This window comes from Temnothorax americanus, unplaced genomic scaffold (assembly GCF_048541705.1).
Source record: "Temnothorax americanus isolate GAGA-0224 unplaced genomic scaffold, ASM4854170v1 Scaffold1, whole genome shotgun sequence".
Taxonomy (NCBI): Eukaryota; Metazoa; Arthropoda; class Insecta; order Hymenoptera; family Formicidae; genus Temnothorax; species Temnothorax americanus.
In genome coordinates, this window is record NW_027509230.1 from 8,539,128 (window position 1) to 8,564,741 (window position 25,614).

Consider the following 25,614-nt stretch of genomic DNA (forward strand, 5'->3'; position numbering starts at 1 on the left):
AAACCAGAAACAAAGTTTTCATCCAAGCAGACAATGTTCCAAGTAATTATTTAGCTATATATAATACATTACCATTTTAGCTTAATTCATATAAAAATTAAAACCGTATCATGTAAAACTCATTCACAGAATATATGCCATTAGCCTTGTGCTTGTTCCCACACATGGCTTTTGTATTTGCACACAAACACGCAATTAAATAATTTTTATCTAATAATTTAATGAGGTAAATAATTTATCCGTTCATTATTGGTATAATAGTAATTACCACTTTATACGAAATTTAATCGATTTGCAAAGCTCAAATATAATTATGTTATACAAATATCGCATTTTCATCCCTTTGAATTTTTAATTTTCGATAATATATCATATATGCAACACATTTCAATAGAAACGTAACATAATAGGAGAAATTTATTATAGCATTCATGATCCAATTCCTTCATAGAATTTCAAATTGCATATTAAAATATGCGCAGGCCCAAACGAGCTAATTACGTGGAATAATTACGTATTATACTTCACGCTTCCAATAGTCATGAAATAAGAATAAGAGAAATATAGGAAATGTGTAGAAGATTTTTGTATAGAAGAAGTATAAATACAAAAATGTGAGACCTGTAAATTTGAGAGTATGCAAAAATCTATTTAATTTATAAATGTTAACTAAACATATAGACCCGTGATTTAGAACGTGCGCAAGAGAGAGAGAGAGAGAGAGAGAGAGAGAGAGAGAGAGAGAGAGAGAGAGAGAGAGAGAGAGAGAGAGAGAGAGTGCGAAGCAATTTAGAATTATATTTTATAAAATAATGATTTATTACGCCGTCTTTTATAATCCGGCATAATTATATCTCAGGATTTATTTTTCGCGCATAATAATTGCGCAATAAAAACATTCCGATTTACCGCCAGACTTTGTACGGCTTGATATACGAAACCGTGAATATTTTATTATATTTCGGCCATGTCATAAGCATAATCACAATTGAATATTGAAATATTTCAGAATATATTTTTGTAGTATGATCGCGGCATGTGAAACACATCTCCGTTTGCAATCGGACATTATACGCTTCGATGTGCATCAGGATACCGTGCGCTTAGTTAGGCGTAAAATTTCTTTGGGTATCATTTTACCACGTGCTGTGTTATTACACTTTTCCGCACATAAATTATTTCTTAATGTAAAAAGGGAAACAAACAAGCAAACAAACAAACAAACGTTTCAGCCTGCAATCGGACGTTGTACGGTGACGTAGGCCGGACTTACAGAGTGGAAATCCGCCGACCGAGGGAAGATCGACTGCCATTCCTGTGTCACCTCAACTTCACTGCCGCCGGATCTGATCTCGGGGATCTAGTCCAGGTTGGACATAGAAATGATGTAGTTGTAGAAAATAATGCTGACTGGTGCCCAGCCAACGTAGGAAGTCTGTCATGGAACAGACAGCAGTCCGACCCGCCGCGCCGCGTCGGGCCCGGATAATAATTTATATCCCGGCTTTTACGATTCTTATCGCGTTTATTGGCAAAATTAAATCAGTTCCCGCGCTGAGTAAACATCGCGCTCCACCATCGCGGAATACGCTTACTCCGCACAGATCCCCTGATTCTGAACTCTAAGTTCCCGTCAGGTATATATTTTCGATTCCGATTGATATTGACACACCGATTATTACATCTCTCCGCAATGATAGAATCGATACTTACGTTGTTAGCGGAGTACAATCAAGCGGTCAATATAAAGTTTTCACGATGGATGGGGGACAAGTATCTCGGGACAATGAAAACGTAAAAATGACGGCGTAAAAGTACTTGAAAGTGTCCAAATCTTTTTTACTTTGGCACGTCTGAAAATCAATATTTGCGAATTAAAAGATATTAAAAATGTTTCTGCTAAATTTTTTTATTGTGAAACTATATGATAGTTATTATACATTTTAAAGCAAAATTGAGTTACTGTACAAATAGTATATAATGCTCATGTTAATCATGTTATAGAAAATTTGCGAAAAAAAACTATGTTTTTTCATATATTTTTATATTACGGGAGTTATATTTTTGGAGGATTTTTCGCGCTAAAACTTTTCCTAGTGACTTATCTTATTCATTCTCAGTATTATACGAGCCAAAATGTAACGTTGCGTAATAATCAACGAGATGATAATAGAAATATTTGCTTTTATCGCGAAGGGTCCGTAATAACTGTATTCCAACTTTTATCTTTAGTTTTATTTCCAACAAAAATCGTTAGCCGGTTGCTCACGCGGATACTCCGCTGGCTCATAACTTTTAGAATAATGCCCCCTTTCTCTCTCGTCCCTGGTGTTACAGTTAACTTTTGATACCTTCACGGTCGGCCGCTTTCTATCCTTTACGTCGGAAGGATGTCCAGATGGTTTCATGACTATTCGCGAGGAAGGTCGTCCTGCGACGGGAGGACAATGGTGTGGCAGCGCGTGGGGCTACACCGTCTATTACAGCGAGACTCCTTCCATCAATCTGACTTTATATTTACTACGTTTATCAGAGCAGGTAAGAAATTGAGTTAGCTCAGGGGGATACGCGATCTGATTTTCCGTAATTTCGCCGCGGCAATATGGAACTTTTATCAAAGTTGTTGCACGATATTTTACCTTAAATTAACGATATTTGAAGTCGGCTTTTCTCAGGGAAATATTGAGAGTCGTTATTTGCTATCTTTCTACTTCCTATATTATAAATTTATTACATTGCAGTTAAAATCGACTTGTCCTAAAAAAGTTGTCTGTCGTAAAAGAATTTCGAAATGTGTCAGCAACGTGGAACATTTTGAAAAAAGTTTTTCAACTGAGAATATTCAATGTGAAGTGAAAGGAACGCGTTACCGTCGCGGCACAATTTCGGGCAATTTTTCCGTGTCTCAGGGTATCGGCTACAACTTCGACTTCAAGCTGTCGTACAAGTTCCTGAGAAGAAGCGAGGCGCATCTCAGATACGGAAACAGCAGTATGTCCACATGGCGCGGCGAGTTGGTGAACGGCACGTATTGCGATCGCGTCCTCACCAAATGCGATACTAGAGCCTGCCGGCTGCAGTCGCCGAATTATCCCGGAGTTTACCCCAGGAATGTCACTTGCTACTATCGGGTAGAGCAAAACCGCGCGCCGGTGGGTCATCGGGCTCTACTTGCCGTTAGTCAGCGTAACAGTCACAAGATACACATTAAGGATCAGGTAGTGAAGTACGACAGAAGTCAGCGAGTATTAAGGTAAATCGCCATGTTAATGACGCTAATAAAGTCAATATTAATACAGAAAGTTAATACAAAATGTCAAAATGATATTTAATACGCCGTCAATAATTTCGCGAGCATACCTCTTTGTGCGAAAGGTTTTTTCAAAGATAGAGAAACAGAGATGTGCAAGGAGGACAAGTGTAATATACAGAGACTAGATTTTCCAAGTAAAATTCACGCGCTTTTCAAGGGTGTGGGATCAGTGCAACGTCGTGCAGGATTACTTAACGGTATACGATGGAGGTTCAACCTCAGACCGAGTGCTTGTAAGGCTGTGCGGGGGAGATGCGGTGCCAGACATCATCAGCAGTCACAATACCATGTTGTTAGAGTTCCACACGTCCCCGTACGACAATCCGTTTCATCCAGTGCCACTGTCTTTCCTGCCAGGATTTGAACTCGAAGTTCAGGTAATGCTCCCGGATCCCATGATATTCTATATCTTATTACGTAATCTCGTCACAAGTTTGTTGCGAAAATATGAAAGTTGCAATTCGCGTAGAACCATTTATTTGCAATTATTTTGATATCGTAGGTCATTAAAATGTAAAATTTGATTTAAATATAATTAAAAATTAAATATATCCGCCAATTTATTGATGTCTTTTTTTATATATATATGTACATTTACGCCTGTACAGGTGATCTTTGTCGACGAAAAGTCTCGAAGTTTTGTGAAGGAAAACGACAACTGCGATTTTTATATATCCGGTGATGAAAACTCGTCTGGCATTCTGGAAAATCCGAAGCACTCTTTACCGCCGAACACAACTTGTCGTTATCACTTCCAAGGGAAACTCAATGAAATCGTTTGGTTATCGTTCGTTAAATATTACGCCGCCAGCGTGGAAGCTGCTGCGAGTATCGACACTGCCGCTGATTGCAATGCAAAGCTTCTGATATGGGATGGTGATATCACAGTGGACAAACTTACTTCCAACCGAAAAGTACGTACCAAATTGTATCCCCTCTTTCTACAAAGTCTGTTACTTAGCAACTTTCTTACTTCGTTACTGAAGTAATATAACTTCGTTACTAAAGTAACTTCGTTAGTAAAGTAATATAGATACAAACACAAATTCTAAAAAGAGTGCTTTGAATCCACGAATAAGAATTGCATAATCTAAATATCTCGCAAAAGGGGAATAAACAATTACAAAATTTCTTCGAAATCTAAGGATATAACTATTAAAATAACATCGAAGGTTTTTTACATATTAATATACGTTACGTAACAAAATTTTTGTCAAGTTATGATAATACGACTAAACACTCGGCATTCTTATCTGACACACATCTCGTAATAATTTCGCAGAACATTACGCTGATGGGGCAGTTCTGTAAGGACGACATACCGCGACTCTGCGATCACAGTCTGTTGCGCAACAGCAGCCGTCACACGCGGCCGTGCAGCCTCGCGGAGAGTTACGTGTCGACCGGCCGCGATCTCACCCTGGAACACATATTGCGCCAGGGTAGCGCGTTGTATCCAATCAGTTTCGTGCTGCGCTACGAGTTCGTCCACGAGGCCGTCTCGTGTAACCACGTGTTCACTTCGGTGCCGTCAGCCTCATCCACGTCTTCCACGTCGTCTTTATCGTCCTCCTCGTCCTCATCCTCCTCATCTTCCTTATCGTCCAACGCCGGTAAATTCGCGTCGCCGAAAACCGTGTTCTTCTATGGTCGCGGTGGGGCGCAGAATCTGAGCTGCTCGTACAGATTTGAAGCCGACCCTGATCACAGAATAGAACTGTCTTTCGTCAGAGCTTCCTTCGGTGGCAAGAGCTGCGCGTCTTACGTGGACCCGTTGGTGAATCGATGGACGTGCGACCGCCGTATGGCGGATGTTAAGAAATTCGGCATGGCGGATCTTGTTGTCGCTGAATATCCTTGGCAAGGAGTCGAACTGGTGCGTATAATATAATAAAATTATTTTTCTTATTTAATTTATTTATTCTAATTTTTCTAATCTATCTCTCTGCCTTTGTTATTAAAGAGTCTTATTAAAGAAATTTTAAATCCCTGGAAAGATTGAGAGAGACATTAAAGCCCCGGACAATTTGTTTCCAGATAATTACAGGCAGTTTAATATTTTTATAGTTATAATTCTACAACTCTCTTTATGATCCTTGTAATTTTCCGCTTTTAGGTTCGCGATTGTCTGTGCTCAAACATGAGCGAGAGAATCGTCGTCCGGACCCTGACATCGAACGTGGTGGAGGTCAGGTTTACCATCACGCTTATGAACGTCACCCAGGATTACCGAGACTTCTTCTTCGAGGGGGAATACCGTTTCGTTCCGGTGAGCGCGGAATCGAGCGAGCACGGATGCTCGACGAAACTCGAGGAGCGACGATTGCGCGGCACCAGCGGCGAGATCTCCCTCAGGAGTCCTCTGCCACGGGTGATTCCTGGTCTAGCTGCGGTGGAGGAGATTCTGACGAACACGGAGGATCTAACGGCGACGCAATGTGTGAACGAGCCGTGGCTAATCGAGCCCGAGGACGCGCGCATCAATTTCCTGTACTTGAGAACCGCCGGCTATGGCATTACCCTGGACAACGTCATGGAGTGCACGACCCTCAATCGAATCGTCGTTTACTCGGCCGCGAACACGAAGGAGCGCAGCGTGATCTGTCCGGAGGGTGGGGTCGACACGGCCAGGACCGTCGATTTCTTCTCGGGTGGCTGGAATTACAGCGCCGTGAACGCGAGTGTGGCGATGGCGCAGCACTCTCGCAGCTTCGTCGTGGAGTTTCTCCAGCGGGAACCCGGTTTTTATGCCGTCACGTGGATTGCGATCTCCAAACGTTCACCAGCCGCGCCCAATTCGGGCGCCAACGCGTTTGCCGTATTGCCCGCGGAAGATTGTCCGTACAGGTTCGTTGTGCGATTTCTATTATGTAAAAAAGTCAGCTTCTTTATATGTTGTGAGATAAGTCAAAGTTTAATAGGAATAAAATCGCTTAATTCGACATCTCTCTTTCTGTTCATCAGGTGTCCAGAGATCCAGGCGTGTATCAGCTCGGTCCTGTGGTGCGACGGCGTACGTCATTGTCCTTCGGGCTTCGACGAGGAAGAGGCTAACTGCTCGTATCGTTTCGGAGTGACGCTGCTCTACGTCGCGGTGGGCGCCGGTGCCCTCGGTATATTCCTGATCCTCCTGCTGGCCACTGGTTGTCTCAAGTATTGCCTCTATCGGCACAAGGCGCGTAAAAAGAAGAAGAACGTCGCCCTGAACGTCAATCATCTCCATGTGAATCACACTCACCACAACAACGGCTTGACCGGGAGCCGGTTGAGCGGACGCTACAACCTAGCCACGCCCCAGGAAATGTACCTGGAGAATTACGGGAAGGACAGTATTTGTTGACAATACGCCATCGCCAATATCGAGACCACCGTGTGAATAGTCATGATTTTTAAATGCCTACCTCGCTCTGGGCCCTCCCTCCTCCACTTCCCATCAACCTCCCCTGAGTAGCGGACCGGAGTGTACGGCAGCCAAACACTCCCATCCCAAAAAACACACGTTACACGCACACGCAAACACACACACACGTACACATACAGACTTACATGCGCACGTGGGTACGTACACGTGCGCGCACACACATACACACGTATACATACTCTCGCAGTAATCGTACGAAAATCCCGTAGAATATATCCGAAGCTCATAGAAGCGAGCGCACGAGACGTGCTGTAGCCGCACTTGGCTGGTGGCGAACGTAGTCGAGTTCTATTCCTCTAATCAAATCATAACGATCGGCTTGCTTTGAATAAGCGGATCGCGATTCGACACATTAGACCGGGATGGATGATAACCGCCCGAGCCTGTCGCGAATGGATACCATGGAACGCCTGTAATCCTCCAGAAAGGAGTCACGATGAAAGGTAGATATAACCGCACCTCGTACGCTCGTGTTTATGGCATTTACGATAAACACCGCAGTATCTTGGTAGGTTTAGATACACACGATTTAGGAGTAAAGAGAAAAAAGAAGAAAGAGATACGCGCGCGAGTGGACGAAGAGCGGTGAAATTGGCGTTTACGCGTACGCAATGCTTCTAAGAGACGTAGGACACGCTGTTTCCGTTGAGTGCACTTTCTGTCGGTTATCGAGCGAACATCGTAAACGTCTACGACGCGAGTACGATGATAAAAGTAACGAGAAATGGAGAGGAATTGAGAATAGGACGAAGTGGTACGAATGCTAAAGCGCGAGAGAAGCGTTTCAGATAGCTTTACGTGTGAATGACGACGCGATGGACGGGAAAGGATACGCGAGGATACGCAAAAACGATACCGCGAATAGCATTCGAATGATATTTGCGGCCGTACCGAGGTCGAATGTACTTGTACTCCTTTGATCTCGAACGCGTGCGTCGCGACGACTCGCACTTATCGGTAACACCACGTTGCATTTTAACACGAGATCCAGGGGAAAAAAATTGATAAGGAGTTAGCCGTGATTAAGGAGGATTAGATCCTTGACATTCGCGCGAGATCTATCTCGATGACCGTTACAATCGGACTCACGCGCTTCACACCCGTCTAGCCTGATTTTCTCATTAGATCACCTATGATTTCGGCCTACGGCCGGACTAGCCGTAGGCTTGGACTACTTACGTTATGCATTGTTCTAAATTAGAGTGACTGCACTGGACTGTCTGTTTTTTATATTATGTACTATTAAAAAGTATTAACCGTTAAAATTCTTATCACTTTATAGGATTTAATTGAATATTAAGATCATTTGCAATCTGACATCGTGACATTATGATCAGATCCAAATTATTGACTTTAATGAAAAAAGCCGAATCGACTTTCGTCTCACAAAATGCTTTTCTGCGATCTGATTATTATTACCTGATGCCAATCTCTGGTACAGTCTTAATTATATTACAACTGAATTATATTATAATGCATTATATTGTGTTATTGTATATAATACATTAGTAACACACCCCTGTGATGTGTTCGCGCATTACGATGCAATAATCGGGTCGCTGGTCTCACTCCATTCAACGTCGATCCAACAAACATTTTTATATTATCCGTGATTTTCGATATTTTGAACTTGATAGGTGATTTATGGGAGACGACGTGATACGTAGATAATTTACTCGTATAATCTAGGTTCGGGGGGGGTAATACGCGCGGCTTGAATAAGACGTAGATACCCACGTGTAATTAATTCGATGCCACAGGAGCGTGTACATCGTAATCCTGTTAAGCAAATGGACGCGCAGTCTCTACGCGTTAGCCTATTAATAGACATTGTATGGTAAAGCACGTCTAACGTACGTCTGTATGCTGTGATAGAAGTAAGCGTATCAACAATCGGAAATAAATCTCTCGTGTAAATTTCACGTTCGCGTATGCGCATCCTCGGAAACGTCCATCGCCGAAAAGATGGATCACGACCCTTCAATGCAATTTTCCTTGGCGAGATCGATATCTTAACGCGGCCCCGCAGCCTGTAATTTCTAGATCGTCAATCGTATCAGGAAGACACGCGATGTGTAGTCCAAACCCGGGATGCAAACTCACGATTTTTTTCGAACGTAATGTGCGTAGTTTGATAGAAAATTTGATAAAAATTGATTAAAGCAGACTTATAGCGAGCCGTTGGGCGAAAAGGCGATATAAGTCGAAAAAAAATAAAAATTTGGCATATTATTATATTATATATTTAAAGAAAACCTAATCAAATTAGAATAAAGTAAAATTTTATATACTTCTTTTTTAAAAACATAGAAAATGACCACAATGAGAAGCGATTCGATTTTATATATTCGTAATCTTTTCTATCTATTTCGAATTGAAAAAAATGTCTAATTTCATTATTTTAAACAATAGTTAATTGTGCAAAGTCTCACATAAGAACCGCAATTAAATTAAAAGTGCACTTGCAATTTTCGATGTTTTTATCGTTAATTGCAGTATTTTGACACGATATGACATTTTTGCGAACTTATATACACTGTTTGTGTCACAGTTTGAAAATTCTGCAGAGACGTCGGTCGCGTTAAGATATTTTTTCGCCAGTCTCATGAATTGCTCCGTGAATAATTCACTACCTAAAGGACATCGTCTACCAACGAATACTGCCGCGATTATTATTTATTCATAAAGTTTTATAAGTCTCTCTTTCTACCCGAATACGAAAAGCTGTCCGAGTATATGACGTTCTGTACTCTATATAAGACGCGGAATCCGATAACGAGTATAACGTACTAGCGAATAACTGTATAGCGTGCGACAGAAGCGAAACTGTGCACACCCGCCGGGCTCCTCGATGTGTTAACCGCGCGATTGCCACATTGAAAGACACGTTGAAAATTTACTCTCAACATATCGAAAGTCCGAAATTAATTTAAGCGCGCCATCGGCCATCGCATCCGTCGTTATCTAGCCATGAAATAGCGAAGTCGTTTTTTCACCGAGGTGACCGAGGTGACTTCCTTTCGAAAAAGAAACTTTCCTCGATTCTCCCTTTACATAAAGTACCGTCAAAAAGGAAAAGAAGAGGAAGCGTTTCACACGAAATTTTTTATATATCCTCGACTCGGTGGTACTTCCCGCGGTTCGCGATAAATAAATCTATATAAATAAGTAAACGCGTAAGTTCTTCGACGACGGAGACCGACGTAATAAACATTGTGGGACGCACCGTTTTCTATTCATAAGGGAACGACGATTTATATATTATTTTCTCCGGCAACTTTCTCGGCACCGAAATGTTGGTGCGATCCTTTAAAAAGCATCCACGCGGAAAGTCGTCGCCGCAGCCGAGGCGGATCAGCATCGAGAGAGAGAGAGAGAGAGAGAGAGAGAGAGAGAGAGAGAGAGAGAGAGAGTTTAATTCTTCCGACGGATGTGAATCTATATAAACTGTAGAGCGTGTAGTCATCATGGGATTTATACGGTACGACTCGACTCCACGTCGCGCTCAATCGAGAATGCGTCCTACGATTACGAAACTATAGTACTATGCATGTATGTAAGAACGTACACGAAAAAAAAATAACTAAAAAAAAAGGAAAAAAATGCCGTAGCACAAACTGGCTCGCACACACGTAGCTAAAAAAAAGTGGATGGTAAAGAGTTTTGAATCAAAGAGGCCTTGATTCAACGACGTTTCTAAGCAAGTATTACGCGTTACACGATGTATTGTAATCCCGTGTTTATAATTTTAATAAAATACCATCGCGTTAAAGAAACCCAGCAGATCAGCCGTGAGCAAGTGCATTATTGATCAATTTATTATCGTTTCGTTCTTTCTCAGAAACAACTTTCTCTCCGAATACATTTATACTCGTGAAAAATTATATGAAGAACATATGATCCAATGTCCAAAGTTTTTTTACATAAATCTATGTAATGAACAAATGACTGCCGGAAGAATTATTCACCGTTGGAACGTAAGAATCTTCAAATTATCGTCCTTATTTTCAAAAATTCCTATTTTCTCAAGTAAATATTAATTTAAACATAGTTGATATTCACTGCGAAAAAAATAGTTAATAGAAGAGATAAATTTAAGGAACATCTATATAAAAGAATGGAGATAAAAAAATGTTTTAAACGAATTGTAATTTTTGCTGAAGGAAGTCCCTTTTTCTCGTCCACTGTATAAAGGTCCAAAAACTTTTGATATTTAGGTCAATTCTTCTCGCGACAAACTTTCCTCTGACGATTGTAGGGATTCTTAATCGCAATTTCTTGAGAAGTAACACTATTTATATTCTAGTTCTGATTTAAGTTTATAAATTCATATCACGCCGTAGTGCGACTTTTATTCGTTCTCTTTTGTATATTTTTAAGATGTTTTTGCAAAACGATACCTCATCTTTAATATACAAATTTCGCGACATCGAAAATAACAGCGTAGCACTAATTATAATGAAAAAAAAACGTTTTTCTGTGTTTAATCTTTGTCCGTTAGAAATAATTTGAAAGGAAATTTTTTGAAAAATATAGATATAGAATATTGTAATAATATAAATTTGCAGTATATTTTGCAGAGGTAGATATAAAAAACGGATGCTATTTCCAAGAGCAAACTTTTTGATAAAAACGTGATCGGCTTGGTTGGCAATTTTTTTCAAAGGTTATTATTTTATATTCTACAAAATTATAAATAGATTTTTAACTTGTACATATATTACACGATTCTATGTGGATAGTATCTATAGCTACCGTAATAAAAATAATTTTAAAATGCAAAGCGACTGTGCTTTGTAATTAAAGCAGAGCGTTCATATAAAAGCCCTACAAAACACAGAATACAATATTTTGCTTTAAAATCTTCAATATAAATGCCCCTGTTTCGATCTTCTGACTACTAAATAGCAACGTTTCGCCTCACTTTTTATTCATATACGACCCGAAAAATTCATGCCGCGGAGTGGCATGCATGCACGGCTCATCGCGATCAGAAGGACAACATCGCGCTCCTACGTTGTTTGCCTCTTGACGTCTTCCACATCCGTCAATTTTCCGTCCACGAAAAATGTAAAATCGCTCGCCTATACAACCCGGTAGATTTATCGCCCCGAATCTCGATGAAATATTCATCGCGTCGCGGACAGACTCGCGAGAAGACGGAAGAGGATCCTCGAATGTCCAGCGGGAGCGCATCGTTCACCGACACGGCGATACACGGCAAGCTCGAACCACCGAGATCTCTGCGCGGTGTCGAGGATGCCGACGTCATTTGGGACACGATCACACGGCGATTCCCGAATGCGGCCCCGCTCCTCTGCGAGATGGAAACGGTGATCGAACGTGCGGAGGATTTGCTGCAGCAGCTCAAAACGCCTTGCGCTCAGGAAAATGGTAAGCATTCGCTCGAACCCCCGGGGGTTCGATGTTTTCCCGTGTCGTGCACACGCGTAACGGACAAACAATCTCGGAGAATTTTAGTACGCTCAGTTTAACGATGTTTTATTACGATTTAACGTGTTTAAAATAACGAGCTTAAGCTTGAAATTAATGGTTATACAATAGCGTGATCCAATTATGCAAATAGCCCGCGTTTATTCGTGCACTCGGCTAACCTCATTGTAATTATCACGGTATTAAATTAATGGTATACATGATAGAACGGGAAACACACAAATAATTTATTCACGAGGAAGATATATCTTTCATAGAAATGTGTATGACATATATATCGCGCGCGCGCGCGACCTCATTTGTGTGCCACGGACTTATTGAGCAAATTGTTATCTGGAATAATCCTTCATTTGCTCCATTTTGTAAATCTAGCGTTTAATGATTAAAGAGTGCTTATTCGAAAATTTGCGATGTAATCTCTGGCGCAGCGCGATCGCGTAAGCTGATTTGCTAAATTGCTGCATCCACGCCTCCTATTTATAATGCAATGTGTACAATTTATGTATTTGCCAAATTATTACGCGCAACAACTTTTCATGTCGTGCGATTTCAAGTGTGTATTCTAGATATTTCAGCGATTCTCCGAATCTAAAATTTACAACACGGCGATATTGTTCGACTTGTGTGCTAGGTCGCCGGATCTGACGCTCATTTGATATTGCAGACACGTCCAGCTCGTTTCACACACCGGATTCCCGGGAATCTAACGCGACGATTTCGATGGTATCCGACATAGAATCGTTCGCCGAAGAAACGAATGTACGTAGATTCCCCGTAACACTTCTCGCTTATTGTTACACGCTGTGGTTGCTTGCTGCATTAAATGAAAAAAAAGTATATATATATATATATATATATACGTGCCTCTTTTTTTCTAAGATTTCGGAACATCGCGAAGCCACCGAGAATGCTGAAACGCAATTTATGGTGCACGATATTCACGAGATGCAGGCGGATTTAGAGTCTCAACATTGTAGTGAACAATCCATTCAGTGCGAGAAGAAACATCCCTGTCAAGGATATCATTTGAATTCACCTTCAAGAGTCGACGAGATCGTTCAACATTTCAAAACTAGCACGATGAATAAATGTGACAATTCTCAGGAGGAATCAAAGAATAATGCTGACAAAGCGATCGGTATTAGTTCGGAAGAAAGTGAGTGTGATATAGAAAAAAAATACAGTCTTAAAAGGAGATATTCGCGAACATAGGAAAATTTATAATACTGCTTATATTTGCTTCAATGCACGATTGTGTTTATAATATATAGGGCTAATGAAAGCAATAGCTGAAACGAATAGTTTGGAAGGATGGACGAAAGTGACTGATAATGCATTGCAAGAATGGCACGATGATATGGAAGGTATAAAATTAATTTCGCAATTGATGACACAAATAAATCTTACTTTAATTGTCTCAGATGATAACGATTCGGAAACTCGGCCAAATATCGACAGAAATATAGAAAATCACCCGTTGATGGCCAATGACAATCACAAATTTGACAAAATCGATAAAAAAGTAATTGAAAACTTACAGGTATTGAGATACTTATGTTATATTTGTAATATGGATGAAAAAATAAAGCGCACGCGGAATATTACAAAACCGATTTTTTTGGAACGGAAAAGGGTTAAAGTATTTGTTAATAAATATTCCTTAATTTTTTATTTTTTACCCAATTTTTTATCCACGTAATAATACGTTGATAAAATGTAAATTTGGTCTGTCTAAAATTACGTCTATTGCTTTATAGTAAAAAAAAAACTTTTAAATAATATAGGACAGCGTCGCGAAAAGTCCTGCGGCAACTGCGAATCGTCGGTCACCGTGGACTATCCTTGAGGAGTACGCAAAGCGGTGCAAAGTGTCAATCAAATACGAGTACAAACTGAAACCGAATCTGTGCGTAATAAACGGTGACCTGTGTGGATTTAGCGGTAAATACTTCGTACAAACAGATTACATGGAACATTATCGCCCACGTCATGCGCGCGTTTCAGCATTATTTTCTTATCCAGTAACAGTGCAGTTTATTCACTGCGGTTATTCCTTAACAATCGTTTCAATAACTTTTAATTGTCGTTTATAAATTCGGCATATAAAATGTTGCAAGTGCTTCTTTTACACGTTGTTAAACATAGTTTGGATAATGTGCCAGCAATGTCGTGTGCCGCGACCGAAGATCTGGCAAAAAACAAATTGGCAGCGAAAATATTGTGGATGATAGCCGAGTGTCAGATGGATGGCTCGAAACTTTCGCGCGAATTACTAGACTTCTCGAGGGAGGAGTAAGTTTAATGGTGCAAAAATACATGAGAAATTAGGATATGGATTTCGATGATATAAAACTTATCGGAGCGACGCTCCGAAAAACAATATACTTTACGCAAAATAGAATTTCATGCGCTCTCTTTGTGTCAGGATGTTAGAGATAACAGCGTTTAATAAAGACGAGTTGAAGAACGCGTTGCAAAAACTCTACAAGTCTTGTCTCGAGAAAGGGGAATCCATTCCGAAGTATACTATTCGCAAAACGAAGACAAATCAAGGGTTTATGTACACAGCTCAATGCGTAGCTTTAGGGCGTGTTGGAATTGGTACGGTTTTTTTTCCCATTTTATTACCTTCGAATATAATTTGGTTAGAAAATACAAAAAATACTTACTAATAATTTCTATTATATTATTTGTAGGACAAGGAGTGAGAGGCGATAGCGCTAAGATTGCTGCTGCTGAAAATTTGTATCAGAAATATATTTGTGAGGCTGCAGAACAGCAATCGGTATAAACTCAAAAAATTTGCGTATTATTACGATGTAATCTACTGCTTATTCTCTTGGTTTATCTTTAATAATAAATTTTAAATAAACGTCAAAATACATATAAACAGTTAACGGAAGTTTTAGAATTGAAATCTTTTATTCGATCTAAACACATGTTATTCGTGTATCTCGTCTTTATTTATGTTAAAAAAGTTTAATTAAATTCAAAGTTAGTACTAAATTTACAAGAAAAAAGTGTATGTCGAAGATCTTGTAAGTAAAGGAATATTTTTATGCGGATATATTCATCCCTCCGCTACAATCTCCATCGTTACTCTAATGATCAAACACTTGATAGCTCTTTTGCAAGGGACAAGAGGCACTTGTACCGCTATCATGGTATTTTGGCGACGATCCAGGGTAGCTTGCCGGTTTTCTTAAAAGACCAGTAATCGTACAAAAGCTTGCCAAGCACGAGAAATATTAATGACGCCAATACGATGTTCAAAATGTCGAGGGGATGAAGCCAAGAATCTTCGTCTGGTGAAATGCAAATCTCCGTCCGCGTAAGATCGCGGATCTGTGAGAGTCATTTTATTAAGCGTTAAAGCGCAACGCAATTGCATATCTTAATTACATTATTCATGCATCTGCTTTCCAATCTGACTTAATATAGAAAAGACGTGCAGTTGGTTACCTGTTTGTTTGAGTTATCGTTGTCACTCGTAAAAGCGCACCTTATGTCGTTGATATCTTTTATTATATTCGAATGCCTGATCAGAAGATCCTACAAAAAGGTAAATAGAAGCATACGACTAAAATAATAATGATTAAGCTATTTAAGCTATTTAAATTTATAAATAGCTACAAACTTTCTTAAAATGGAAATCTGAATTTGGGTTGAATATTATTTTATTTATATCACTATATTTCTATTTATTTGTTTTTTTTTCGAAATTTAAAACGAAGCGGTAATTATGCCAATCTTAATACTGGCAATCAATTTAAAAATTCATGTGCAAATTATATAATATCAGTTTAATTATACCTGAAAGCTTGGTGTAAAGTGACAGTCGCATGCCCACGAATTATTGCCGAGGTACAGGCCGGCTACATTGTTATTGTGCAGCAACGCGTTCTCCAGAGCGTAAGTAGGTAACTGAAAGACGTGGAACAAAGAATCATAAACTGTGTCTGTAGTTTCGTGCACTTATGAAATAGCAACGCGCTACGTTGACGTAGAATAGCGTATCTCGATTCTTAATCGTCTATCGTGCCGCACGAAATCAACTCGAACAATTTTTCCTCATTCCGACATCCGTCATGCGAAACAGATTGTCTTCTCGCGTGACATCGGATAACTTTGACATCGGCCAACTAACGTCGGTAAGTTTATTCCCTCGAAGATTAAGGAGACGGAAACGGTCCAGCCAGTCTGATCCTTCAAGCCGAGCGATAGATTCTACCAGATTATCGTCTATGTAGAGGTCCCGCACGGACTTGTAAGCAGGATTTGTCGTAAGCGGAGTTAGGTCCTTGATCTGCGGTAAACGAGAGATGGAGATTAAAAGTATTTACCACGTAATATAATGAATCCCTTTACCCCAGTAACGTAATATATAAATGCATCAAAATGTAAACGTTATGTAAAAAAAAGTAAAAAGAAATTCGCCGATATTTTGTATTTATTCTTCGAAACAAGTAGTAAGTTTACATTGATATAAGCTTCAAAATATATTTACAAATACGTATCAAAATGAATCATATACGTCTGTAATAGTTTTAAATAATATATTTTGTACGACGCGATTTTTTGGGTAAAAATTAATTGCGCGAATAAACGACCTTGTTTCCACTTAGACGAAGGGTCGTTGTATCTGCAGGTAAAAAATTAGGCATTTCCATTAAACCGCGATGGCTACAGTTGACCGAGGTAAAAGCTATAAGCTGCCTCTGCGTAAGTTTGCCCGCACCAACCACATAAATCAATTCGCAGTCGCAAACCGTCTTTTTGCATTCCTTTTTCAATGTCTGAAAATCAGATTGATTTAACGGGGACTCGAGGAGCCGTTTAATCATCAATTACAAGAAAAGGATATATTTTCTCGTTACCGCGATTATCTCGACGATCGGGACAAGCGGTCTTCCATCATACGGCGTGGCGCAAAGTAATTTGTCTTTGTCGACGACTTTACTCGCGGCTGATCCTTCACTGGAGTCCAAAATCCACGCTACATCTTCCGTACATCTCAATGGATTACCTTCGTCAGTACAGCTTCATTAATTATATCCACGATTCGCGCATCAATCGAACGCAATTTTGTGATCAGACAATTTATTACATAAAAAGATGTCACAGTATTACAAAAGTATCGCATAATAGGGTTTCAGAAATAAGGTAATATAATTTCAATTCGCCACGTTTTCTCAAATTGTAATTTATTTATTTGACGAATATTTTTGTAGTTTCTTACAAAAACTTCATCGAGTTACTCTTACCGGCCAGATAAATGTGTTTCAACGCAGGTATATCGAAAGCCGTAATATTAATCTCTCCGAGAGTATTGTTTCTTAAATCGAGACACCTCAAAGTCCGCAGATTGGAGAACGCATATTTCGGTAGGGAACGCAGTTTGGTGCCGGTCACATTGATTTTCTATCGATACAAACATCTTCCTCCAAACTCTCGTAAATATATTCTCGAGATAAAATGCAAGCAAAAATATATCTTGCGATAAAAAACGAATTTTCATGATCAATATATCTCTTCCGAGACAGTCTATTTAATTTTTATTCTTCGATGAAATATAACGTTTGATGAAAAAACTGTCAATTATCACGCCCATTGTCCATGAAAATTCGAAAAAGCAACTTTAACGAAGTCTAGACAAAGCTTTCGATTGTGTGTGTGTGTGTGTGTGCTCTCCAGCAAGCATTTGGATTTGGCAAGCACATTCTCTACCTCCAGAAATTGCATCTCGCTCGGAAATGCGGTTGACAATCGAGTTAAGTTACCGTTCGCAATCATTAATTTTCGTAAGAACGTGAATCCCCGTAAAATCTCCTGCGGGTTAAACGTTGCCTTCGGCCACGCGCAAAGAATAAGTACGTGTACATGTTCGGCCCTAAAAATTCAGTATTATTTTGCTCTCTTATAAAAGCGCATCAAACTATCAAATAAATACTGTCGAACAATATCAAATTAAGCTTCAATCAAGCGCGATGATCACCGAATTTGAAAATGTAGGACTTACATTTTAGGTTTTCCAGCGTCATTATATACTTACCTTGCTCTCCATTCATCTTTAAGACCGTTAAAACAAACGAGATGTTGCCGATCTTTTACAAAAATGCATTCAGGATGATCGTCGATATGTGGACGATGTCGATAACAAATATCATCGTCTTTCGCAAAGCCATGCAACAAATTTACATGCATAAAGAAGAGTGCGATTCTGTAAATAAAACAGTTTGATTGTTTAACCGCGGAGGAATTTGGAGGAGCCGAATTGACGCGGATCGAGTTATCTCCGCGATAGGTACGTGCTTCTTCATGAAATCAATATCAACTTCATGCGTTCGTCATAAACATATTTAACATCTGTGCGTGATCGCGCGAGGACATATAATTTATCCTTTGTTTGATCGTGAATAAGTAAGAATTTGTTTAACGATGTTACACAATTCGTGGACTCTCTCGCGAAGACTTGCGACGAAAGTGGGTGGATGTAGGCTAGCGTGAGAGATTTATTATCTTTATTACTTGGCAGCTTCATTATTTGCGCAAGGCGCGATAACGAGATCGATGTACCGTTATACTCGTCAGCACTAACCGACTTACGTATATACATAATTTAATATCTCGCATTTATTATCTTCTCGGTTTTGACGCGCATCACGATCGTCTTAGCTTTATCAGTTCTTTGAAACACTTTCGTGATCAATTAGCCGCCGCTCTTGCCAAACAATTCCAGTTTCATGCTCAAGCATGCTCAATGAACAAATCACGCGACGCAAATCTTTCTGCCTTGATCTTGCCTTTGATTGTCAACGTAACATTGCCGCGCTGATACTAAATATCATGCAAATATTGTTACAGTTATCTCTCCGGCTTAACGCGGTGGACCGTCCTTCGCACGAAGAACTCGATTACAAATTTAACGTCACTTATTAATCATTAAGCGTGTCTTTTTAAATCTAAATCAATGAAAATAGATGTGAGATATTTCAAGTATAGCTTCAAAATTCAATCATATTAATTACGTTCTTTGACAAATAATTATAATATGATTAATATGATTAATTATTAATAATATCTATATTAATAATTACTAATATAATTAATTATTAATAATAATTGTTAATAATTAATTATATTGTAATATGTCTTAAAATCTTTAACTCATTCTTAAGATTTCGTGAGTGCGTCACAAATCGATTTTACTACCACTCGATTTAATCGTACAATAATCTTTTAAGTACGCGACTTTAAAAAAGCTATGGCAAAGATATATCTGCATAACTGATTTAATAACTATAATAAAATCCACGCAGTATTAGATCCAGAAAAGAAAGCAAAATTTAAATACTCACAGAAAAGTTCGTTGCACTGTCATTATTCTCATCGCGTAAAATATCAAAATACCGTAAACAAATATCGATGTTGACGAGTTGTTCACACAAACAAATGTACTTGTTTCCGAAAAACAAAAGTTCGATACATATTTATAAAAGAGATGAAATGGAATTCTGATGTCACTTTTCTTTTTTAACTCGATATCGACCTAGCGACGGACTCTGGTATCACATGCGCGATCGCGATGGGCGTCGAAGAATATGGCAGTGATGCTAATGAGAAAATAGAAGCTGTATTCGGCGTGTCAGCAGGTGGATAACTAAAACGGTCCGATGGCTTAACGTGTAATGAACATATTGCGCGATAACAGCGGCGGAGATGTGATCTACCATGATGCCCGATGCAGCCGTTGCGTATTGTGATAATACATTTTTCAAACAGTGGAACCTCTACAGCGTCAGCCGGCAAGCGACGCTCGCGTAAAAACCGCGTAAAAATGTTTGCGGCAATATTATTGAGAGTTTATGGCATTTTATTCTTCATTGTCTAATTACAGACAATTAACCCAATTACTGCGTTTACGCGAGCGTTACATCTGTAGTAACTTATGATAATTTATCCGTTTACGCGGAGTAAATTGTCGTAAGTTACTACAAAATCCCGTTTACGCGAAGGAATTATCGTAAGTTATTACTATAGAGAAGTAACGCTCGCACAAACGTAGTAAATGTCCAAAATCGGGACATAAAATGTCTTAATGACGTTTTTAAGACATCGTCAAAGTGACATATTTTTCAAGATCTTCACATAAAAATTATTTAATAAGAATATTGCGTTGCATTGGAAATGATTGCACTGGAATCAAGTTATTCAAAATTATTTAAAATAGTGATGATTTCAGTGAACAAACTGAAGCAATGTAAAAATAAAGGATCGAAAAAAGTGTTCGCGCAAATTTAACCCACAATATAAATATCGAATAATAGATCTAATAGGTTTGTTCGCCAAATCTTGACATGAAAACACTTGCAGAAATAATTTATCAATAGAAATAAAATTTAAAGATAGTATAAATAAATAGTTAAGGCATATGACGTAAAACTACCCAGCTAGCAAAAGCTTCTGAAAGACTTCTTAAAAATAACGTTTTAAAAACGTCTAAAGGACTTCGGACGTCCTTCAAACGTCTTTTAGAAGCTTTTGCTATCTGGGCGTGTAGTGCTACGTTTCTCGAATTAATGCTATAATTTTATCAAGAATTGAGAGCGCGTGACTGGTTTATGTAGAAATCATTCATCAATATGTAACACGAGCAAATTAATTTACGTTACTAATCTAAACCATAAAATTCATAAATTTGTTCTTTTGCTCCCTAAAACTATTTTTAAACGATTCATACCTGTCTTCCATATTTAATCAGCAAGTTTTCAAATTGCGAGCCACGTGCGATTAGATACTGGACTAACGAATCAGCGAGCTGGACAAGTTTTCGGTCCACGTTATTGGCGCACGACTGCACATTTAGTCCGGAAATATTGTCCTTCCTTATCGACCGAGTCGCCGGCCGTTATACGGTCAGTTCAGCCACTAAAAAATCCCTCTTGCGATCCTAACCGTACGTACACGCTTTCACGAACGCGGTCGGCGTGTAACCCTCTAGCCCTCTAGCTGGCGAACGGCAGCACCCTTGGCGAGGCCAGGCGAGGATTGCGAAGAACGCATTTGGCGGACTCGTCTGTCGGCGTCGACCGACAAAATATTTAAACTCCGTAGGCAGGAGTCTGTCCACGAGTAGCGGAGCACGTCGCAGACGTGATTAAGCGATCGCGCGGTGTGTCGTTTCGCGTCGTCCGCGGCCGCGTGAGTGTCTCCCGTCCGAAAAAAAAATCGCCGCGTCGTCGCAGACGTAATGTCAGGCATAGCGATCGCCAGGCTCGCCGAGGAGCGAAAGGCATGGAGGAAGGACCACCCGTTCGTAAGTTTCCGCGCCTCGCTGCGTGCACGCGTTCCCGCACTTCCCGCGGGAACGCGCCATCAAAAGTCGGCTCCTCCCCCCCCCCCGCTTGGCGCGCGCGGAACGCAACGATCTCCGATCATCACGATTGTCCGGCGTCGTGAATATGCGTGCGATTGTAAACAATCGGCCCGCGTTGCGCCCCGAGCTCCAAGCCGATCGTCGAAAGCGAGAAAGAGTTGACGTTCAATTTCATCTACTTTATCCCAACCGATATTTTTCACGTGAACAATTCCAATTTTATTCATAGAAAGAGACAGAAAATAAGTTAATCAATCATAAACGTTGTAACACTTGTAAAGCAAAATTATAAAAATTTCGAGAAACTTATATATTTTGATGTTTCCGTGCTATTGAAATCCCATAAAATCGTCAAGAGGCCTCTCGTAGAAACGTTGGCTCTATTTTTCGTGTAAAATTCGTATATGAGTTTTTCCCGAATGACGCAAGAACACAATTTTTGCAGGGCTTCGTAGCTAGACCAACCAAGAATCCAGACGGCTCCCTCAACTTGATGAGTTGGGAATGCGCGATACCTGGAAAGAAATCGGTAGGTCGAGTATTTTCAAGTAGACTGTCCACGTTTCGTACGCAAACTCGTGATTTTGCAGACTCCGTGGGAGGGTGGCTTGTACAAGTTGCGTATGATCTTCAAAGACGACTATCCGTCGAGCCCACCGAAATGTAAATTCGAACCTCCGCTGTTCCATCCGAACGTTTACCCATCCGGCACTGTCTGCTTGTCGCTCTTGGACGAGGAGAAAGACTGGCGACCGGCCATCACGATCAAGCAAATCCTGCTCGGTATTCAGGACTTGTTGAACGAGCCAAACGTGAAGGATCCGGCTCAAGCTGAAGCATACACAATATATTGGTATTTACTTATGAGACACGTTGCGATTAATGAGCCCCATCAATGCTCGAAGGAATAATTGAGCATCTCTTTTGCAGCCAAAATCGTTTGGAATACGAGAAGCGCGTTAAAGCTCAGGCCAGGGCGATGGCTCCGCAAGAATAAATCGCGAGAACTCAAATCGACATATTTAAAATATGTGGGAAAGATATTATATGTGGATAAACGCTTTCCTAAACTGATGGTTCTTACAATTAATCTTTTTTACAAGTCAAATTTAATATATGTTATATAACTAGTTAAGTGGTTCACGCTCTTAACGTTTATTTACCGAGGTATTGCCTTCATCCATCGTGCGTATTTCTCAAAATTCCAAGAATACCTAGCGTACACCACATGTCGACGTGAAAACTAACACATAAATAATATCTTATTAATATTAAGAACTATGTTAGGAACGAGATACGTATGCTTTAAGGCAGAATTATTTTTTGATCAAACCTTTAATTTTTAAGTCTTATATAAGTGATTACTGATGTTTATTTTTAAAACAGAGATGCAAGTAGGGAGATATTAAAAAGTATCGCAGCAGCTGTTGAATAAATATCTCTCTCTTCTCGAGTTCCCTATTAGTTCCATTCTTGAATATGTACGTCATACGGTACATGTGTAGGTAGACTTATTTTAGAGTTTACTAAGTAATGTACAAATCTCGAAAAGAATAAAAGATTTCAACTCTCGTCAAGCACGCGTGGTAAATTATAATCCCGAGTAATTTTCATGCAAATGTAATCAAGCGAGGAAAGTTGTTTTCCGCTCTAGCGAGCGCGCACGCTTGGAGCTTAAGTCGACACGACGGCGAACCCCAAGGTTCAGCATATATATATAAATGTTTATTCGTTCATCGATCGTCAGTAACGGCTCCTTCGGCCATCTCTCGTTCAAGCATGACGCATCGCCGCGCCGAAACATCTCGAAGCAATCTCAACCGAGTTACGACACACGGTGCAAGACCGTATCACCGCGGTGTGTCAGATATCGAGCTCAATGACTGTACACGCGTGTACAGTGGAACGATAACAATCCAGTAGCGGCTGGCACCTCTCGACGAGTACCGTTTCGCAGCACGATGCCGGCCGCTGGAAATTGCGCCTTACGAAAATTCAACGCCGGGATCGTGTCCGCGTGCGTGATCGGTCTCGGTTTGTTGTACTACGCGTACGTCGTGGAGATCAAGAAGGAGCAGGACGACTCGTACGAGGCGATGTGCGACATCTCCGAGACCATCACCTGTACGAAAGTGTTTACGACTGAGTAAGCGAGTTTTAAAAGCGTCTGATGTCGTGTTGGCGGTTCGCCAATCCTAACGTGATTAGGGAAACGTGATTGAACGTGCGTTGATCTCTATGACTGCGTTGCGATATTCACCGGCATCAGTACTGAAAATCTGTAGTTTAATTTATGTACACGTACACTGAAATAAATTTTTCAATATTGGCAGTAAATATCGGAGCATATATAGCCGGCTGCATTCCGATATTCACTGTCAGCGACTTTCGGTACTGAAAATCTATAGTATACGTGACGTAAAATATAGATTTGCAGTACTCTGACAGTGTGAATATCGGAATGCAGCCCAGATAGCACAGACGATCGGTTATGAACTCGAAAAGGTTTTCACGAATCCTTTTTGAGTTCATGTCCCGCCTTTGGACATGTGTGTGCTGTATGGGTTGTCTGATTGCGATTATTCGATCCTCTCTCGTTTTGTTTCTTTATTGACTATTGAGTAGCTCTCAATTTTTTGAAGACATAGGCTGCGGTCCACTTGACGCTACAAATGCTTCGAAGCATTCCTCTTCTCTTTTCTTTCAATGAAGAAAAAAAGAGAAGAAGGACGCTCCAAAGAATTTGTAGCGTCAAGTGGACCGCAGCCATAGACTACTTCAGACATAGATTGTTTCACGACGTGGCAATATATATAATGATATCGATATATAAATAATATTTTATTTAACATTGAGAAGTTTCTGCATTATGAGGCAGAGGATCACGACGCGACGATTCATACGTCATGAATAATAATTACAATAATTACGTAAGACACAAAGATGATTGTCGCTGAACAAGAGTTGTATATATGAAAAACTTTTGCATCTCCAATGACTATTCTCATTTGGCTGGTATTTTCTACTTTCAAACAATTAATTTTATATAGAATTTTGACTCAGATAATAGACACGCGTGAATATCATTATTTTATCTTTAGTAGTTTTGAAAAATAGTGTTCTAGTGTAATATAATCGTGAACGAAGAAAGTGCAGTCGGCAATCGAGGGTCTGTTTTATATTGCTGAACTGCAATGGCTGCACCAGTTCGGAGTTCATCTTATGACACGACACCATGCATTCAGCCATAATGCTGTATTAACCGCGCGAATTTTTAAAGCGATACATCGAGGATCCATAAAATGCGAGGAGAATAAACGTTAGACGAGATACAAAATGGAAATGACGTGATCGTAAAATTATTCGAATTGATGATCGTAAATAATCGCAGAATTTTTTCAGAAGATAATAATACAAAAAATAACGCCTCGTATTTCAGATATGGCAAGGGATTCGGACTGTTCCCAAAGGATTCCGTGTTTAACGTCCCAAATCCTATATATGGTTTAGCATTTTATACCCAGTTTGCAGTTTTAAGTATGTATTCGATTACACTTGTCCATATGCGTGCACACGCCTTACGTAACAATAATAAAATCTTTTTTCTTTTCAGGTATGATTGATAACTACGCCTGTACGGCCACTATTGTCGTTCTGGGAATACTATCTAATATTTGTTCGATATACTTGATCCATATATTATATCTGTTGAAGTACATCTGTGTCGTATGCGTTAGCACGTATATTGTAAACGCGGTGATCACGTATCTCGCCATTAAGAAATTTCGAAAATTGACCGCAGGTGATACGTACAAAAAAAAGATGAAGAAATCTTGAAAAAATTAACTACATTCCTTTTGCGATCGACTTGAAAAAATATAACAATTTATTATAAATATAATATTACTTTCTATTTGCGCATATAATTTATACATAATTTAATATAAATACAGATTTTTTTTTATAGATAAACATGAATTCTCAGACACTCGAATCTCTTTCTCTGTCTCTTTCTTTCACTATAACGAAAAAGGCTGTTTACGTAACATT

The 25,614-nt window shown here is 39.7% G+C and overlaps 5 protein-coding genes across 6 annotated transcripts in view; 4 read left to right on the plus strand and 1 right to left on the minus strand.

Moving 5' to 3' along the window:
* The window catches only part of LOC143894549 (uncharacterized), a 63,407-nt gene extending 52,897 nt beyond the window's left edge, over positions 1-10,510 (plus strand). The window contains exons 3-10 of the mRNA XM_077401348.1: positions 1,233-1,369; positions 2,338-2,538; positions 2,910-3,253; positions 3,471-3,690; positions 3,922-4,227; positions 4,596-5,189; positions 5,430-6,160; positions 6,278-10,510. Coding sequence (XP_077257474.1) covers positions 1,233-1,369; positions 2,338-2,538; positions 2,910-3,253; positions 3,471-3,690; positions 3,922-4,227; positions 4,596-5,189; positions 5,430-6,160; positions 6,278-6,653 — 2,909 coding nt within the window. The 3' untranslated portion in view covers positions 6,654-10,510. The remainder of the gene's footprint in view (positions 1-1,232; positions 1,370-2,337; positions 2,539-2,909; positions 3,254-3,470; positions 3,691-3,921; positions 4,228-4,595; positions 5,190-5,429; positions 6,161-6,277) is intronic.
* Positions 10,511-11,013: 503 nt separating this feature from the next.
* LOC143896131 (uncharacterized) lies at positions 11,014-14,979 on the plus strand. The gene is made up of 8 exons (XM_077403729.1): positions 11,014-12,128; positions 12,853-12,947; positions 13,068-13,344; positions 13,460-13,869; positions 13,973-14,129; positions 14,351-14,480; positions 14,614-14,789; positions 14,885-14,979. Exons 1-8 carry the CDS (start codon positions 11,855-11,857, stop codon positions 14,977-14,979), a joined length of 1,614 nt encoding a protein of 537 aa, XP_077259855.1. The 5' UTR covers positions 11,014-11,854.
* Positions 14,787-21,118, minus strand: Swi2 (Protein singed wings 2). 2 transcript variants are annotated; one of them, XM_077420786.1, is made up of 10 exons: positions 20,929-21,118; positions 18,241-18,408; positions 17,916-18,078; positions 17,453-17,609; positions 17,066-17,214; positions 16,799-16,984; positions 16,336-16,494; positions 16,002-16,112; positions 15,651-15,740; positions 14,787-15,533 (listed from the first exon to the last, which is right to left on the minus strand). In XM_077420786.1, the coding sequence occupies exons 1-10, from the start codon at positions 20,937-20,939 to the stop codon at positions 15,348-15,350; spliced, it is 1,380 nt and encodes a 459-aa protein (XP_077276912.1). In that variant the 5' UTR covers positions 20,940-21,118; the 3' UTR covers positions 14,787-15,347. The 2 variants fall into 2 exon arrangements, with proteins under 2 accessions (XP_077276912.1, XP_077276107.1); XM_077419981.1 differs by lacking the exon at positions 20,929-21,118 and adding an exon at positions 19,547-19,884.
* Positions 21,119-21,208: 90 nt separating this feature from the next.
* Positions 21,209-23,141, plus strand: Lwr (ubiquitin conjugating enzyme lesswright). The gene is made up of 4 exons (XM_077398518.1): positions 21,209-21,504; positions 22,010-22,093; positions 22,155-22,417; positions 22,495-23,141. Exons 1-4 carry the CDS (start codon positions 21,439-21,441, stop codon positions 22,559-22,561), a joined length of 480 nt encoding a protein of 159 aa, XP_077254644.1. The 5' UTR covers positions 21,209-21,438; the 3' UTR covers positions 22,562-23,141.
* A 138-nt stretch (positions 23,142-23,279) lies between these two features.
* Positions 23,280-25,427, plus strand: Vkor (Vitamin-K epoxide reductase). The gene is made up of 3 exons (XM_077398401.1): positions 23,280-23,710; positions 25,004-25,101; positions 25,178-25,427. Exons 1-3 carry the CDS (start codon positions 23,526-23,528, stop codon positions 25,399-25,401), a joined length of 507 nt encoding a protein of 168 aa, XP_077254527.1. The 5' UTR covers positions 23,280-23,525; the 3' UTR covers positions 25,402-25,427.
* The last annotated feature ends 187 nt before the right edge of the window (positions 25,428-25,614 follow it).